This window comes from Ornithodoros turicata, chromosome 2 (assembly GCF_037126465.1).
Source record: "Ornithodoros turicata isolate Travis chromosome 2, ASM3712646v1, whole genome shotgun sequence".
Taxonomy (NCBI): Eukaryota; Metazoa; Arthropoda; class Arachnida; order Ixodida; family Argasidae; genus Ornithodoros; species Ornithodoros turicata.
Genome location: NC_088202.1, coordinates 139541972 through 139561550, shown reverse-complemented (window position 1 = coordinate 139561550; position 19579 = coordinate 139541972). Strand labels below are relative to the sequence as shown.

General features: G+C 44.3%; 1 protein-coding gene across 1 annotated transcript in view; it reads left to right on the top strand.

Annotated features, from left to right (window-relative positions):
* Positions 1-19579, top strand: part of LOC135386226 (cullin-1-like) — a 31389-nt gene that overhangs the window by 3966 nt on the left and 7844 nt on the right. Inside the window, exons 2-14 of the mRNA XM_064616040.1 lie at positions 139-243; positions 2175-2361; positions 4327-4489; positions 4568-4735; positions 5575-5625; positions 6861-6951; positions 7578-7741; positions 11584-11746; positions 14026-14264; positions 14330-14436; positions 14506-14554; positions 16562-16693; positions 18718-18838. Coding sequence (XP_064472110.1) covers positions 2204-2361; positions 4327-4489; positions 4568-4735; positions 5575-5625; positions 6861-6951; positions 7578-7741; positions 11584-11746; positions 14026-14264; positions 14330-14436; positions 14506-14554; positions 16562-16693; positions 18718-18838 — 1606 coding nt within the window. The 5' untranslated portion in view covers positions 139-243; positions 2175-2203. The remainder of the gene's footprint in view (positions 1-138; positions 244-2174; positions 2362-4326; positions 4490-4567; positions 4736-5574; positions 5626-6860; positions 6952-7577; positions 7742-11583; positions 11747-14025; positions 14265-14329; positions 14437-14505; positions 14555-16561; positions 16694-18717; positions 18839-19579) is intronic.

Sequence of the window (19579 nt, the reverse complement as noted above, 5' to 3'; positions counted from 1 at the left end):
TCCCCCACAGTTGGAGATTTTTTATCAGTTCGAAATTAAAAATTTGTCAGTTTATTGAAACGTGTAGTGTTCCTTTGGACATGGCCCGTCGTGTATGCCTATTGAGCGTGACTAATATGAATGTATCTTATCTTATAGCGAGGTGGGCACACTGTTCTTCTGAACAATCTGTACCAACCTGACTACATCAATGTGGCGGCCAGTGTTGGGATCTCGTGAAAACTGATAGCAAGTGAACTGCAGGTGAGCCCTTACGATAAATGGTCTTCTCCTGTTTCGCCTGACACCTTGGTTGTCTGAATTTCGGCTACTGTCTACTGTCTATTGTTAGGGCCTGACTTTTTCGGGTTTTATTTTTGGCCAAATTCGGGGGGTAAATATCGGGTGATATTTTTCATTTGAAAATTCGGGTGTATTCGGGTTAAATCCCGTTACGGCATATTCTGTCGTCAGCAATTCGGGTGATTTTTTTTTTGTTTAATAAAAATTTGTCTTAACATGGAACTAATGTTTAGCAATGTTATCAAACTTTATTTTAATGCATGCTTACGAGTGTGCCACGCGACCCGGATGTTTTCGGGTAGATTCGGGTTAAACCCAAATTTTACAGATTTCGTTCGGGGGGTAAATATCGGGCGGATACGGGTTTAACCCTAAAAAGTCAGGCCCTATCTATCGTCTACTGGCTACTGTATAGGACGACTTTGTCTTATGGTGTACCTTTTGAGTACACCAAATACGAAGACCGAGTAGAAATTCAAGAGTACCAAGAGCAATTATCCTTTAGGCGTACCGCAATTATCCTTCAGTAACCGCAGCTCTGAGGCCTCTGACGTCCACGCCTTACTCGGACGTGTGTTCAAGGGCCCGTATCTCCCCAAGTAGGACACATAGAAGAATCATTCTAATACTAATTCAGTACTCTGGAGCGCAGTACAATGTGTGCGTTATGTAATGAACCACATCTGTCAAAGCGTCGCAACCCCTTTAAAGGGCTATGAGGCTTCCAGAACACCCCGTGAAACGGTTCCTGAAAAAAAACTTCCTGTCGAGAATTTTGTACACCAACAACTTTTTCCTATTAAAGAGCCCCTCCCCCCCCTTTTTTTTTTTTTCTTTTCTCCGTACCACGTACATTTGAAACTATTTCTGGGCCTCTCTTCGGCATTCTTTCTATCGCTTCGTGACTACTGTACAAGTTCCCTGTGCCTCCTCATGTTGGATTTGCACACGACTCACACAAAGGAGTGTCTGCCAATCACTGGCATTCCATTCGGTGCGCAGCGACATCATCGGGCACGGTGATGACGGGGTCCAGTTCCTTCCCGCAACGCTACGAGCCGTCGAGCCGTAGCGGCTTCGGTGCTTTCGTTTTAATTTCTCTTAAAGGACGACGGAAACGAAAATAGGCTGCAAAGCTATTTGCCTCATATTGCGATGTGTACCAAAACAATCCGGAATTCGACTTAGATTTGCGTATATTAGTTGAAACGCCGCCACAATCGCGATATAAAATTCGGCCGCGGAGCAATCTGAGCCCCTGGTGAGCGTCGCCGCGCCGCCGTAGCAGACCACGGAAGTGACGCACGTTGGCTCTCCTGTTGGGAGTTCCTGACTTTCATTTCGCTTCATTTCATTTGGTGTTTCGGCGTACGTCTAATTCCTGCTACGGGGAAAGAACGGAGACGAAGAAGCATGTACGAACCCATCTCTCATAGGATATATTGTCTTCAGACTTCCACGAGATCTCCAAATCAAACATCTTCAGGCGTTATTCAGAATTCGCCGTGTTTGTGCCGGGCAGCCGCACATGGAGCGCGAGAGATATTTGACGTCACGCGCTCCTCAGATTTTCCCGCAATGCTTGGCGCGCTCCACGGGCGATCGTGTCGGGTGGGCGGCCCAGCGCTCTCGTAATCGTCAGAAATATGGCTATCCGCACAGCGTACTTGCAAAATACTAGTGGCACCATAATTTTACATAATATTTACACCTTGTTCGGTCCCCTTTTTGCAATGGACAAATTTCGTTTCCGTTGTCCTTTAATTAATTTAATTTCTCGCGGGATGACCGTCCGCTTGCCGAACGTGGAACTGTGTTCGGGAACATCCCTTCTGTCAGACGAAAACGAGAAAATGGCAAAGTTTCAATACCATCGATTGCAACTTTTACAGGGCAAGGTGCAGCAGTGGCACAGGCAGAGATGATGTCTGGGTCTCGGGCACAAAATAGCCACGGCTTGAAGCACATAGACCTGGACCAGATATGGGGGGACCTGCGAGAGGGCATCGAGCAGGTGTACGCTTACCAGGACCAGAACATGGCCAGGATGCCGCTGTGCGTTTACATGCGGCTCTACACGTATCCTTTGGTTCGTGTTCTCCCCCAGCCGAGGGCAGCGGTGTTGCCGTTCACGTGATGAAGCTGGGGTGACTCCTGCAAACATTGTCGCATTCACGTGTCATAACCAAATAGCCATACGTAATTAAAGCAACTTGTGCAAGGGGGGGAAAAAGTCATATGTGAGAATCAGGGCATGGCCTACCCAGGTTTGGCATGCAGCCAAGTCTACCGCATTGGCAAGGTCTTAGTGCTGCACACAATGCTAGCGATAGGTGTAGTCCAGGTTCTGATGTGTATTAACTCGTGTGAGCTGCCCCCGATAATTATTTACTTTTAGGTGGTGGTGAAGTTAAATCTTTGTCACCACACCGGTGATGTCCAGTGCCCATAGGGTTTCAGTGGCCTTCGGTATGCTGTGATCTTGACTCCTTCATGATCTGTAAGCCGTATCATGGTGGGAATAGGACTTCTTCTATCCTCAGCATCTACATCTATCCTGTGTTGGCACAATGCTATGTCTCTCTGAACTACACCGTTAGTGGGGAAATTGTTACGAATTAGCGGTAGTTACAGCAAACAATATTCACTTGTGTTGTCACTATGTGTATCGCTGCTGATGTCTTATTGACTGTTTTAGCACTGTAGTTTGTCCTGATTGCAGGTATTGTGTGTGTGTGTGTGTGTACGTAAAATAGACGATTTCAGAAAATCCCAGTGCCCTTTGTGCACGCATTGCATGCTGGGCACTTGCTGAACGGGGGAACAAACAAACAATCCGTCATGTTTCGCTCTCGCTGACCTTGATACGTCGTGCACAATGGACCGGTAGGAGAGAAATCGGAACAGTTTGGAGGCCATCCGTTTCTTTTGTATTAGTAAACTCCCACAGTTCAACGCGGCGCTAAGCACTCTGGGATTTTCTGAATTTGTCTATTGCACCGTAATTTCACGCGTCTTATCCGCGGCTTATGCGCAGTTTTTTCTTTCTTTTTTCTTTTTTCTCGAGGGCGCTTTGCAGCTTATTTTTCCCTGGTACGTTAAAACGAAATGAAAATGAAATGAAAATTTTCCCTGGTATCTTCCCCATAAGCCGGTTTTAACGAAAGGGCCGGCAGTGTCTCTGGAACGGCACCGCCGCCCTGCCAATGCACGAACAATTCCTAACAGGGGCGCGTCCACATTCGACTAGACTGACCTTCCTGGTGTCCTCCCCAAGCAGCCTTAACGAAAGTGGTGACAGTGATTCGTGTCTTCTGAAGGGCCACTGACCCGTAGATCCACGAAAAACATGTAACAGGGGCACAATCCAATCTTGGTAGCACACTAGAACTGACCACCTTTGTTGTACACCATGCCGACCTCCGAGTGTGGACCGCAAGGTTTTTAGGCCTTCTGTATGATCTCTTTTGTCGCACAAGTCACTAACGTCGTATTACCCGCGGCTTATCTGCGTTGCGGCCCTGTATATGTAGACCCTGAAGTTTTAGGGTTAAACCCGATTTTTCCCCAAATTTGCACCCCGAATCGAGTTCACCGGTTTAGGGTTAAACCCGATTTCTACCCTCAAAACTGCACCTAAGCTAGGCACCTCACGGCAAAGACATACTAATTTTTCACAAAATACACGGTTGATCTCAACGTCTGATACTCCGAATAGGCTGTGCAACGAACGTTTGTTCGACAATAGAGCCCGATTTATCCCCAAGTTCAGTCTGATGGTAATTTTTCCGCCCGAATTTGCATGGAGTTTGGACATCAAGTGATTGACCCGAATTTTACCCCCCGAATTTGGGAGAAAATAAAACCCGAAAACTTCAGGGTCTACTTATATGCGTGAAATTACGGTACATTCCAGAACAACTAGTATTACTTTTTTTTTTTTTTTTTTTGATTGGACAAATGTCCTTCATATTTCGCAGAAAATAACAAATACGGAAAAAATAGGGAAAGTAACGCGTCCTTGACTCCCCACCCTCGCAACAGTCACGTGTACGACTACTGCACGAGCGTGCACCAGCCTGGCCTGCAGGCCTCTGCGGCCAAGACAAAGAAGGGCCAGCCGGTCGGGGGGGCGCAGTTTGTGGGCTACGAGCTCTACAAGCGGCTCAAGGAGTTCCTCAGGAGTTATCTCGTCAACCTTCTCAAGGTGAGGGAAACGTTGCAGATGAAGATGATGTGCCGCGGCGCAGTACTAACCGTACTTGCGTGCCCGAAAACGCCGCAGGACGGAAACGACCTCATGGACGAGGCGGTGCTCCGGTTCTACACGAAGAAGTGGGAGGAGTACCGGTTCTCCAGCAAAGTACTCAACGGAATCTGCTCCTACCTGAACCGTCACTGGGTGAAACGGGAGTGCGATGAGGGTCGAAAGGGCATCTATGAAATATATCAGGTGGGAACCATCTCTCTCTCTCTTTCTCTCTCTCTCTCTCTCTCTCTCTCTCTCTCTCTCTCTCTCTCTCCCCCTCTCCACATTGTTCTGTTCCTTCACCCTGTGGCACAATCGGCAGTTATTTTAATTCACCTTAGTTTTATTAGAAGCAAAATCGTCAGGAGACATGTAGGATGTGTAGGAGGTACCAAGAGAGTGAGTCTTTGTCACCCAAAATAAGTCGTGAAAGCGACGAAATGTGAAATAAGTAGAGCCTGAAGTTTTGGGGAAATATTTTCTTCTAAATTCGGGGGGCAAAAATCGGGTAAATAAACATGTGCACTAACGTGTTCAACATGTGCACTAAATTTATAGGAATTCGGGTGAAAAAACTTCCATTACGCTAAAATCGGGGAGAAATCTGGGAGAAATCGGGCCCAGTTATTCAAACTCACTGTAGCGGTTTGGTACAAACGGTGATGCAACTACATTTTTCTGCCAAGCAAGTAAGATGTTGCATACCTTCAGACATCCCACAGAAGGCAATTTGCAGGGTAAAAATTGGGTTTCACCCTAAAGAGGCAACCTTCAATTCGGGGTACAAATTTGGGGAAGAATCGGGTAAAGCCCGAAAACTTCAGGCTCTAGAAATAAGCGTCGAGAACAGTGAACGTCTTACGCCATGTCACCTCGCGACTCCTAGTGTCCACGTGGTACGAAATCAGATGATGCCCCACGTCTTCTAAGCTCTCCTCCTTGTACCTGAGAAGTGCTTTTCAAACAGTTATGTGCACAAATCAGGTGCTGGTACGTTTTTTAAAATGCCGATTTCCTCAACGTGGCTGTCCCGTGTTTTCCAGCTGGCGCTAGTGTCTTGGAGGGACAACTTATTCAAACCTCTTCACAAGCAGGTGAGAATCTTCCGAGTCACTACGGGGGCTGTCTTTTTCTGTTGCTGATACAATCAAACGCGGATAAGTCAGATTTGAATAAAAATGTGCAATCACTGTGAATGCTTTTCAACGCTGTCTGCCGACTGTGGACTTTGATATTACAATCAAATTCTTGGTTCCTTTCACCTTGGCCGTCGAAATGCAGTTGACATCTATACAATGAAATTGAAAATAACCATACTTTAGTTCACTATAGAGTAGCCCTTCAAATCGAAACAAAAAAAAAAGGGGAAAAAGGCCCAAGAGCAGATCCACGCAGCCTGGTCTAGGCAACGCAGTTTTGTCATTGTCTTTTTCTTTTTTTTTGCTATTGGATTAAAAAGTACGAAAGGTACTCGTATTCTTGGCTGTCACCTAAGCTTGAGTACAAGCGTCATTACCATATTGCTTCCAAAATTTTCGCTGCTGCGATTTTCAGGGAACTGCAGCTGTTAAACGAAGTTTTAGTACAATGGCCTAACATATCGCTTCCCGCCCCGCATAGAAAATATGTATGAACACTCACGATTTCTTTCCAGGTATTTCTGCCGGTAAAGTTTTCTTTTTGTTGTTGTTGTTGTTGTTGAGGCATTTTCGGCATCGGTGTTTCGCATCAGTCGCAGTGTATAATCGTCATGTATATATAGGGCCTGACTTTTTAGAGTTAAACCCGTATCCACCCGATATTTACCCACCGAACGAAATCTGTAAAATTCAGGTTTAACCCGAATCTACCCGAAAACGTCCGGGTCGCGTGGCACACTCATAAGCGTGCATTAAAGTAAAGTTTGATAACATTGCTAAACATTAGTTCCATGTTAAGACAAATGTTTATTAAACAAAAAAAAATCACCCGAATTCCTGACGACAGAATATGCCGTAACGGGATTTAACCCGAATACACCCGAATTTTCAAATGAAAAATATCACCCGATATTTACCCCCCCGAATTTGGCCAAAAATAAAACCCGAAAAAGTCAGGCCCTATGTATATAATGTCAGAGTGTGTAATCAGCAGTGGATGCGCTCCAAGCAGTTGTGACTGATCGAGTTTAATGGCAGATCAATTGGAAGCCTTGTGTGATACCGTAATAAAACTAGGATTCCATGCAAAGTGACGGGTTCGTTCGAAAGCTAGAAGCTCTAATTTTAGCCTTGCCAACCTTTTTCACCGCGCACTAACTGTTGTAACATAGTTCTTTGTTGTTTTCCAGGTCACAAATGCAGTTTTGAAATTGATAGAGAAAGAAAGAAACGGGGAAACTATCAATACAAGGCTGGTCAGTGGTGTGATGAACTGTTACGGTGAGTTTTTTTGTTTTTTTTAAGGGAGTTAAGAACATATCACAAAAAAATCTAACGGGTCCTTGAACTGTTTGAACTGAACTTGTTTGTCCTGAAAACCCGAGACGAGGTAGGGACGAAAACAGACATACACAAACACGGTCTCAAACTCAGCTGACAGGTTTATTGCAAAACAACATTTAAATAGACACTAGGTGGGAGAGTGGGGGTAAGCTAACAAGTTCTTCAAAGCGGGAGACAAGGTCAGGGAAGCTTTGCTGACACAGTTCCCATAACTGAGGATAGAAAGGGTTTCCCGAAGGAGCCTTCTATGAAGGTCAGCCTCCCTGGCCAACACCATCTCCTTCGGGCTCCTTCGGGAAACCCTTTCTATCCTCAGTTATGGGAACTGTGTCAGCAAAGCTTCCTTGACCTTGTCTCCCGCTTTGAAGAGCTTGTTAGCTTACCCCCACTCTCCCACCTAGTGTCTATTTAAATGTTGTTTTGCAATAAACCTGTCAGCTGAGTTTGAGACCGTGTTTGTGTATGTCTGTTTTCGTCCCTACCTCGTCTCGGGTTTTCAAGTCATGGATCGTCACCACCAGCTCGCTTGCTACCTAACTTTCCTTTCGTTGTTTGTCCTGCAGTGGAACTTGGACTGAACGAGGATGACCCTTCGGCAAAGGGCCCGAACCTGTCAATATACAAGAAGGCATTTGAAGACACATTCCTCGAAGACACAGAGAGGTTCTACAACCGAGAGAGCATGGAGTTTCTCCGGCAAAACCCCGTTACGGAATACATGAAAAAGGTATGTACCAGGGCGGTGCAAACCATTTCCAAATTTCATGTCGGGAAGAATACTCCGAGATCAAACAGAGCATGTGTTGTGCTGCTTCCGTTAAATGCGGGAAGGGCGGTCTTGGGCGTAACAGGAAGTAATCCAAACTAGGCATGGGTTTGGCATGAATTGGCAAAATTTAGCGACTCTTGAGAGTGCATCCTGAGGTGAAGCAGCCTTGCGGGGCAATGTCGGATGAGTTCGGGGGTTGGTCAAGTTTAAAATTTTTTTTTTCGTTGCTAAAACAAAAAGTGTTTCGATGAAAGTTTGTAAAATGAATGTTCAAGGTGAATACTATCAAATGCAATTGATCTGATATTCTTATCTGGACCACCTCAGTGTGCAGTTGATGGCTGAATATATGGTAAAAAGCTATATTTCCGAAATGCACTCTTTTTTTTTTTTTTTTTTTTTCGTGTACTGTTCCAAGTTGGTGCGCCTCAAAACATTTTTAACAGGTTCTATGTCTCCTACACAACAGTGCTGAACATTTTAAGTAGCTACGAAAAAATTGCAGAGTTCCGTGAAAAATTCCATAAGTTCCTGAAATTTTACAGTTTTCTTAAGCCATAAACCCTCGATAAAAAGTGTCGATCAACCTTAAACATGTCTTAAACGTGTGCACAAAAGTGCTTTTGCTTTGCCTTCACTCAGAAGAAATTTGGTTGGAAATTGTGCAAAAGCTATTTTAATTTTTTCTTTTTTTTTCTTTTTTTTTTTTGTCAGGTAGGTTACATGTTAGATCGCAATGTTCAAGAGGCGGCCGCAGCACGAAAAAATGGTTGTGCTGCAAAAATAGGCCAGCAGAGCATTGGCTACACGGGAACAATCAGCCACAATTTATTTGAAAGAAATCTGGGTGGTTGAGTGCAATGTCTGCCACATTTGGCACAAAATGACCCCCCCCCCCCCCCCTTGCCAATGGAACTCTCCCAATCATCATCATAAGATAATAAGATAATGTTGTTGCTGTATTTGCTGAGACTGATATGGCTTGCAAGGCAATTAGTGAGTTATGTGTACAATGTAAAAAAAAAGTCTTACTTGGAACAATTGATGAACTTTACGTGAGCAAAATTTTTAACAAGGTAGAATAAGGCAAGCTAAGCTGGTGCATATTCAAAGAAGGCAAAATAAATTCTCGACTTTGATGAACACGAGGAAGACATAGTGTTTACCCATCTTCACGGGATATCCTTCCTCGGCCTAGGGTTGCCACCTTTCGGAGTGAAAAAATACCGGCTGAGGGAGAAAAGGCTGAATTGAGGGAAAGGAGGAAAGGCTCGTGGGAAAGTGGGTGAGGAACGTTCTGGCTGGCTCGACACAACCACCAACAGCTTTGCACAACCACTGCTCTTGTACGAACACAAAGACGTAATGAATAACAGTGAATAATAATAATACAGTTGAACCTCTATATAACGAATTTGTAAATGCTGGCTCTTTGTTTCGTTAAATCGAGATATTCGTTAAATGGAACATGCCAAGTTAAACAAAGATGGCCGCCGCACTACCAGCGCCGCGCGTACCGCAAAACGTCATTTGTCATAAAACAGGTACTAAGGTAAGAAGGGCACAAAATATCAAGCTTTATTCATTACATAACGTTAGGTAACGCGTAATTTGTGCACAATATCGTTCTGAGCATTCATAACCTCCGGATGACCTCGACTGCTTTCTCCTACGCGATCGCGTATCGAAGTTTCTTGGTTGGTTCACTTGCACTCATGACGTCCGGAAAGAACAACCGTACACCGCCGAAAAGAACGAGAAACGGGTACATGTCACGTAGACGTCTGCGCCGATGGAACCTTGAACGGCAGCGGTATCATGCTCATTTTACCACCGTCAGCATCAGCGGCGCGAACAAAAACAAGTAATGAAAAGGCACAAAACCGCAACGTACTGTCGTCTTCATCAACACAAGCAAATTAGACTTCGCGAGATGTCAGCAATGCGTGTTTTCTTGTCCGAAAACAGGTGCGAAGAGACCCTCGCGCCGGTTTCGAAACAGCGTCGGCGCAACGATTACCGGCGGCGGAGACGCACATGTCGGCACGCTCGTGCCTACAGCACGTGACAACCGAAGTAACCAACGAAAACTCGCGTAAATACAACAGAGAGGGAAGGTTTCTCCTTCTTTTCTTTGTGGTGAAGGGGAAAGACACGCGCAGAAGAGCCCAGAGATTTCGTTAAATAGAGGTGACCAAACGAATGTATTTCGTTAAATCGAATGCAAAAATACATTGGCGTCTATAGGGATGCGTTCGTGCAACGGAAATTTTTCGTTAAACAGAGGATTTCGTTAGATCGACGTTCGTTATTGAGAGGTTCAACTGTAATGAATAACTAAGAAAACGACTGGTGACTGCGGAGTTTGGTCTGTGCTCCACATTTATTCAAGCTGTAGTGGAATGTTGAAGGAAAAACATTGTAAAAGCCGTTATGAAAGGTCTTGTGCCGTTTGATAACGTAATCAAATTTTTGACCACGTGTGGGTTTCTTAGTCAGATGTAGATGATAAGCATTGCTCCGCTTTTATCCATTATCACCGAACTCCTCATGTAAATATCTCATTGTCACACTTGTAGATAGCTTTTAACTGCCATGCTCGCTTGCTATCGTCATCCCCCTCTCTCTTATCCTGGTCAATCAATCATCGCTCATCGCTCATACCTGTAGATAGGTTTTAACTACCACACTCTCTCTCACATCATCTCTCCCATAATCATCTCCGACACACTCACCATAGTTTTGGCGCTCTATGGCCTTTGTTGCCTTTGTGCCATTAAACACATAATCAATCAATCAATCAATCATGAAAGGTCTCGAGCCACAAATACCGGCAAAAGGCTGCCGGTATCATCTTCGTACCGGCAGAGGAAGCAAATAACCGGCCGTGCCGGTATAATACCGGCTTGGTGGCAACCCTACATGTACCATGTGGTGCTTAGATACAGCTGTATTTTGGATTTGTAGACACATTACATCTATGTCATGCAAGTTAATAAGGATTTTATACTCGTATATCTCTGTCGGCCTAGATGTAAACGCACTTTCTGCAGAAAATCACAGAATTTAATTCCCTGCCACAGAATTTGAGATCTGCTGCAGCAGAAAAAGCAGGGCCTTAACCATGGTCCTTAACCACAAATACCGGCAAAAGGCTGCCGGTATCATCTTCGTACCGGCAGAGGAAGCAAATAACCGGCCGTGCCGGTATAATACCGGCCTGGCGGCAACCCTACCTCGGCCTCAAGGAGATGATGCCTTAATCACATAAATTTGATATCAGCGAGACTTTTTTCTTGCTCTCTCTCTTTCTTTTTTTTTTTTTTTTTTTTTTTTGTCATTGCAGAGCATGGCTTATGTGTAGGGCCTGACTTTTTCGGGTTTTATTTTTGGCCAAATTCGGGGGGTAAATATCGGGCGATATTTTTCATTGGAAAATTCGGGTGTATTCGGGTTAAATCCCGTTACGGCATATTCTGTCGTCAGGAATTTGGGTGTATTCGGGTGATTTTTTATTGTTTAATAAAAATTTGTCTTATCGTGGAACTAATGTTTAGCAATGTTATCAAACTTTATTTTAATGCACGCTTATGAGTGTGCCACGCGACCCGGATGTTTTCGGGTAGATTCGGGTTAAACCCGAATTTTACAGATTTCGTTCGGAGGGTAAATATCGGGCAGATACGGGTTTAACCCTAAAAAGTCAGGCCCTACTTATGTGTGTTCTCATAGCACTAGAACCACATGTTCCTACTGTTTCTGTTTTAAACGCCTTTTGGTGTCATCTGTCCACCTCTCAGGCGGAGCAACGTTTGGCCGAAGAACACCACAGGGTTCAGCTGTACCTCCACGAGACGACGCAGGAAGTTCTTGCACGGACATGTGAAAAGGTCCTCATTGAGAAGCACTTGGAAATTTTCTATACTGAATTCAAGAACCTCCTCAATGACGACAAAGATGAAGGCGAGAAACATTGATCTTGTTGTCACTTTGCTGTTTATCACTGTCCCATATGAAGCGTGTTCTTTGAGGTAATGTGTCACACTTATTCCACTTGATTTCAGCTCTGGGGCGTGTAAGGCCCGAAATTTTCGAATTTGTCTCGCGCTTTCTTGTGGATACCCTCCAAACTTCGATCATAAAATAACTGAGAGCAATTTCAAAATTCCAAGCCCGGCACGTTACAGATCTTGGCGTCCCCTTTCCAATAGGACCACTCTCATTAAAATCTGACCGCTGGTTACGGAGAAAAAGCTTCAAATATGCACTATACAGAATGCATGTGGGGAGAGGGAGCTGGTATGCCCTGTTAAATGAGTTATTATCAAATTAAGTAGTTGAAGTACTTATGTTAGGCCCCTTGGGATGACAGCTGGGTATCCTTACGGTTCTTTGTTTTCGAATTTTATGGTTTTTGAAATTCGGGAGAAAAAAATCAGGTGCCATTTACGCACGAGAATTCTTGGAGAAATCAGGCGCTGTGATCTCTGTTTGATGTGCCACCGGGGAATTTTCGGGTGAAACGAAAGGCATACGAAACAAGCCACTGCTGTGATACTGGGACGAGCAACAATAATCTTTCTACTTCCACTCGGAACTGGGATGATGAATGGCCGCGGTATTCAAGCACTTGCCCGAGCTCCGCAAAAGCTCGTCTTTGACTCCTGCAGGAGGGGATTGTAAATGGAGGACAAATAGACTGTCACAAAAAGCTCTCTCTGCTGATATTATGATTCACCTTTCCGACGGTTTACCGAGAACGACAAGTTGTAGGCCGCGAGGATCTTTGGTAGATATCGGGATTTACCCAAATTCTTGAAAATTTGTTCGAGGAGGGGGGAACGATAGTGAAAAAGCGGGTCTAACCCGGAAACAAAGAACCCTAGGTATCCTTCATATCCACAAGCGTTATGTTCGTGCTGCTACGAGGTGGCCTTTTGTGCCATAAATTGTACATATCTTGTTCTAAACAGCCATCCATCCCCTTTCCTGATACCCGCGCATGGATTCTCTACGAAAGATAAACTGATGGATAAGATAAACTCTGAAAGTCACTGGAGAGGCGTGTTAGCTTAGCTCAATTGGTAGAGCCCTGGACCGGCAATCCAGAAGATGTGGGTTCGATCCCTGCAGCTGGCTAACCTTTTCAGTGACTTTCATCTTTCATCGTTGTTCTCTACGAAAATTGTCCTTCTGGCAGGGTTTTCCTCTCGAAGGCTATAAACAGGGGCGCTGTTATGCCGTCGGCTGTCACTGCCGACACCACTTTCGCTTACGCGTCGTCCTCAAAGCGAGCAAGCCTTCCGGTTTTAAGGGGATCAAGGCTTCCTGTCGACTACATAGCCGAGAAAAACAGCACCGATTTCATATTTCTTCGAATTGGGTTGGCAACATTCGCGTTCGCAAGGTTCGCGATCGGGTTGGCCTTAACGTCGCAGATGACCTTTATAGAGTCGCGGGTGACGAAACAAACGCAAGCGCGTGTATAAGATTATTTTCTATCCAGAGCTGTTTCGCCGCCTGCCTGTAAATAAATATTCTGGAAAGAAACGGCCTCTTATATTTCCACCATCACACAACCGCGAAGATGCGGCCCGGCCTAGCGAGCCTTGACGCGTCTCTGACGTTGCTGTCGATGCATTATCAACGCATCAAGTCCTCATTAGGAGTGGCTCCCCTTAGTTCAAAGTCTACCTTATTCGAACGAATCTTCGGTCCCGAATTAACAGGATCGCACTGTATAGAGGTTTGACTGTTTTCTCTAGCTTGCATTTAGAACAAGAGAGAAATGATCTTCTCAGGCTGGAACAACATAGAAGGGACAATCACATACAAGGCCTCAAGTCTTTTTTTCTCTTGTTCAACAATTGCCGCTTGCGTCGATCCCTGTCGTATGAATGTGTGTGTGAGTGTGCAAAAATGTAGGAGTGAAAGGAGGATGAGTGAGAGAGAGCGGCTGGTTTGTCCCTTCAGACGACGCACCCTGGAAGTCGCCGAGGAGGCGCGTTAGCTTAGCTCAATTGGTAGAGCCCTGGACCGGCAATCCAGAAGATGTGGGTTCGAGTCCTACATCTGGCTAACCTTTTCAGTGACTTCCATCTTTCATTGCATTTAGAAGATGACACTACAACTTTTGTAACCGATTCGGAAGGAAAACAAAAAAATATTTTTTGTCGCTTCAACTTATGAAAACTGTGTGATGCAAGATGGACTTACTTTTTTAATCCTGACCTCTTGGACAGACCTCGGACGCATGTTCCAGCTCGTGTCCCGTCTGTCCGACGGCCTGGGAGAGTTGCGGACGCTATTGGAGGAACACATTGGGGCCCAGGGCCTGAGTGCGGTGGAGAGGCTGGGAGACGGGGTGGCTTCGGACCCAAAGCTCTACGTCACTACCCTGCTGGACGTCCACCGCAAATACAATGCACTCGTGCTCACGGCGTTTGCCAATGATGTGGGCTTCGTGGCAGCCCTAGACAAGGTCTGTGCCTCTGATTCAGCTCTTGTGTATTGGTGGCCGCTGCTGCAGTGTGTGATCTCCTGCAGGCCTGCGGCAAGTTCATCAATAACAATGCCATCACAAAGATGGCAAACTCCTCAAGCAAGTCTCCGGAACTCTTGGCAAAGCACTGCGACCTCCTGCTTAAGAAAAGGTAGACAAACATCTGCCATGGTTCCATGTGACGGATGGAATGGCTGACAGACTCTAATTTATGTTGCAGTTCTAAAAATCCTGAGGAGTCAGAGTTAGAAGATGTATTAAATCAAGTGGCAAGTATTGTCTGTCTTTTATTTCTGATTCACTACATGGCGCACGAGGATTATACAACAGTGTGTCTAATGGGTTCATAATTCATGTTTGAGGGTTTGATGTGTTTTGGGGTTAAAGCCGGTAGAACCAGCTTTTACCTGCGATTTGCGTCATCTTCAGTCACGGTAAACAGCGAAAGCAAACTTGTCAAAGTGCAAATTGAGCCACCGATACTGGTACTGAAGAATCCTAAGAACTGCGCATTGAACAGATGCCTGGCTCCTTGAGCTTGAGGACACGTAAAAGACGACGGTCTTTTACTTAAGGTTTTCTTGCACTGTGTGGTACCTGACTTATACCTCCTATTGCACGACAAATTCAGTGTCATTCCCAGCGAATGACATTCTCACTGAATGACATTTGTTCCATGTCACACGGTGAAACCAAATGGCGATACATGTGAACATGTGTGTGTGTGTGTTGGAGGAACTCATTTGCTCTTCCTCCTCGCAAAAACAAACAACGATAAACTGTTCAGGTTAAATTGAAACGCGAATGAAAAGTTGTACTCCATTTTTGTCACAAATTTGACCGCTTTTGACATGAAGGAAGGAAGCCTTAACACTTTTTCAGAGAACTACTCCTGTCCCAGTCTACTCCCCGACCCGTGTGTGACCCCCTGTGATTAACACTTGTGTTGGGCTTGTGGAACGATTTTGCAGAATAATCTAATGTTCTGCTAGTTATGAGAAAAAGAAAGAAGGATATAATGAATGTACCTATATAGAGGGTGTTTGCTCTAACGTGTCCAGAAATTTTATTTAAAGCGAGCGATAAAAGAGAAGCGAGTGCTACTTTTCAGTCACTTGACTCAGAAACAGGTGCTACTAGTGAAGCAGTAACTGTTTCTTACTCGGGTAGCAGAAAAATACCACGTGTTTTTCTCTTATATCTGGACACGTTAGAGCAAATACCCTGTATAGTGCTTTGGAAACACACCATTCCTAGGGCCTGACTTTTTAGGGTTAAACCCGTATCCGCCCGATATTTACCCCCCGAACGAAATCTGTAAAGTTCGGGTTTAACCCGAATCTACCCGAAAAAATCCGGGTCGCGTGGCACACTCATAAGCGTGCATTAAAATAAAGTGTGATAACATTGCTAAACATTAGTTCCATGTTAAGACAAATTTTTATTAAACAAAAAAAAATCACCCGAATACACCCGAATTCCAGACGACAGAATATGCCGTAACGGGATTTAACCCGAATACACCCGAATTTTCGAATGAAAAATATCACCCGATATTTACCCCCCGAATTTGGCCAAAAATAAAACCCGAAAAAGTCAGGCCCTAGATATAATGAATGTACCTATATAGAGGGTGTTTGCTCTAACGTGTCCAGAAATTTTATTTAAAGCGAGCGATAAAAGAGAAGCGAGCGCTACTTTTCAGTCACTTGACTCAGAAACAGGTGCTACTAGTGAAACAGTAACCGTTTCTTACTCGGGTAGCAGAAAAAATACCACGTGTTTTTCTTTTATCGCTTTCATTAAATATAATATCTGGACACGTTAGAGCAAATACCCTGTATAGTTAGGGCCTGACTTTTTCGGGTTTTATTTTTGGCCAAATTCGGGGGGTAAATATCGGGTGATATTTTTCATTCGAAAATTTGGGTGTATTCGAGTTAAATCCCGTGACAGCATATCCTGTCGTCAGGAATTCGGGGGTATTCGGGTGATTTTTTTTTTTTTTTTTTTAATAAAAATTTGTCTTAACATGGAACTAATGTTTAGCGATGTTATCAAACTTTATCTTAATGCACACTTATGAGTGTGCCACGCGACCCGGATGTTTTCGGGTAGGTTCGGGTTAAACCCGAATTTTACAGATTTCGTTCGGGGGGGTAAATATCGGGCGGATACGGGTTTAACCCTAAAAAGTCAGGCCCTATGTATAGTGCTTTGGAAACACACCATTCCCCACCCTATTGTCAGTGTACTCAATTCTTCTTCAATTCTAGATGATAGTGTTCAAGTATATCGAGGACAAGGATGTGTTCCAGAAGTTTTACAGCAAGATGCTAGCAAAACGCCTAGTGCAACACATGTCTGCCAGTGATGATGCTGAGGCTAGCATGATATCAAAACTGAAGGTCTGTTATTTTGCATTCAGTAGCTGAGTTGCCAACGGAATTTTTTGGCCAACACCGTTATTGCCGCAAAGACCCCTATACAGTCGCCGTCCGATTTTTCGGACTCTGCGGGGATCGCGCAAGAGTCCGAATAATCGAGCAGTCCGAAAAAACGAATTTCGCTTCAAGATAAACTTTACTAAGCCCTAGTAGGCTGGAAAAATTTGTCGATGCTTTCCTAACGCGCCTCCAGCTCTGCCTGATAACATCAGCTTCTATTTCCCGAAGCGACATTTCGTCACTGTAAGTACACTGACAGAGGCACCGCCGTCATCAAGTCCGCAAGTCGGCTTCACCTAACGCATGCGTGCTGTAAGTGAAGCTGGCTTTACAGCGCGACTCGCGGGCGGACAGCACGTGCTGGGCCGTTGGCCAAAAACGAAGACGCAAAAGCGCTACGCCTACGACAGACCTCTTCTAATCAGAGGAATGGAAAATCAACAATCATCACTGCCTTTTTTTTTTCTTCAATATTTTAGTTGGTTGATTTCATTTGATGCAAATTTCAGATGGTACCAATGTTTTCCGTTACCCCATGAGAGAAATTCGCGGGTTTGGCAAACAGAGTCCGAAATATCGAGCGACAGAGCTGCACGGCGTCCGAAATTTTGGACGTTCTTATACATCACCTCTATGGAACCCGCGGCCGTTCCGCGAACGAGTCCGAATAATCGAGCATGTCCGAAAAATAGGAGTCCGAAAAATCGGTCGGCGACTGTATAATACCAGTGCATTGCCATGTTCAGTATTTTTGACCATTTCCTGATGCAATGGCTTGCTTTGGACCGCATGTCGCGTAATAAGTGGAGGGCTGTCACAAATATAGTGGGATTGAGGTCTGAATGTGCAGGCCTGCTTTGCCAGAAGGATTGCAGCAGGGAAGCAAACCTCACACGCGTGTGTGATCAACAGCTCCAACGTGTGTACTGGCAGTGCACATCTAAAGCAGAATGTGAGCACACGGGATACTGGCAATAAAAGTTCATGCATCCTTCTCGGCATCAAGTGGGGGGCGACCTCACTGCAGTTATTTTTAGAGCCTGAGGTTTTCGGGAAATATTTTTTTCTAAATTCGGGGGGGTAAAAATGGGGTGAATAAAGATGTGCACTAAATTCGTGCGAATTCGGGTGAAAAAAATCTTCCATTACGCTAAAATCGGTGAGAAGTAGGGCTCAGTTATTCAAAGCTTAACTGTAGCGGTTTGGTACAAACGGTGATGTAACTGCATTTTTTCTACAAAACAAGTAAGTTGGTGCATTCCTACAGATATGCCAGAGAGGGCAATTTGTCGGGTAAAAATCGGGTTATACCCTAAGGAGGCAACCTTCAATTCGGGACGCAAATTCGGGGAAGAATAGGGTAAAACCCTGAAACTTCAGGCTGTACTTATTTTGGATGTGAACATGGGCAATGAGAAGACAAACGTCAACATTTGCCACTTCTGCAGAGTCCGCAACTGTATCGGCAGTGTCTCTTATTGTGACAACATATTAGCAAATTGGCGTGTACTGAACTACGAGCAGTGCGTTGTGTTTTGAGGTTAAACATGATAAAACCTGCTCTTACTATTATGATGTGCAATAATGTCACTTTGTATAAAACCCGGGAATCCCCAAAAAGCAAACTTTCCAAAGTGCAAAAGACTAAAGCGACTAAACACGGGTGAACTCTAAATACGTTGCACTGACTGCTACCATCTATTGCGTTCCCCACCAAGTGTTCATCAGATTTTACCCTGTTTTACTGCCTCTAGTATGAAATCCTATTTTAACTTCGCGGTTTGGAAAAAAAAAGGAGTGAAAAAAAAAACTCAAACAAACGTTGCATGTAGCATGCTTTCTTGAATTGCTGTAACTACTTTAAACAAAGGCTTTCAGAAAAAATGTTAGTTTTCTTCATTCGATAAAGAATTCAGTCCATTTTAGGGCTGTTTCTAAGTAGTTTTTCTAAGCTGACGTGTATTTCCTCTTTGTTTGGAATGCAGCAAGCCTGTGGTTTTGAATACACTTCCAAGCTGCAGAGGATGTTTCAGGACATTGGAGTTAGCAAGGACCTGAATGAACAGTTCAGGAAACACATGGAAAACTCGAGAGAGGAGCTTGGCTGTATGTAGCAGTACCTTCTTCGTTCATGTCGTTCCAGGTTTTATTGTCATTGTAGTAACCGCAGTACAGAGGCTTAATGCTGTTTGCAAAAATTGTTTATATCTGGGTCTTGTCTTTTTATGGATTTATTGCATTTCGTTCTGTGTCGTCTCCCCTCTTTTTTTTTCTTTTTTTTTCATTTTCTGCCTACCCTGTAAGCACCAGTGGCATTGCAAAGATAGAAATATGTTTTTATATTGCGATTTTTTTTACTGTGATATTATAATGGTCAGTGATATTATTATTGTTATTTACATGCGTATGTTTTCCATATTCCTGGAGCCACGTCAGAGCTGCAGCTTCAAGCCTTGTCTTGGGATACATTCATTGTTTTTCACGTCACACAAGAACAGAACTTACCAATATCTTTTAAAAGATAATTCAAAAGATACTGACGCATGTTTAATTCTGCTTTACTGTTCTTCAGCAGCAGCCTAGGTGTAACCGTAATATTATGATCATTGCAGTCCATCATATTCGCAGCAGGTTAGGTTAGGACAAAAGCTCAAGAGAGGTGCATTATACTTAGGGCCTGACTTTTTCGGGTTTTATTTTTGGCCATATTCGGGGGGTAAATATCGGGTGATATTTTTCATTCGAAAATTCGGGTGTATTCAGGTTAGATCCCGTTACGGCATATTCTGTCGTCAGGAATTCGGGTGATTTTTAAAAAAAAAATTTTTTTGTTTAATAAAAATTTGT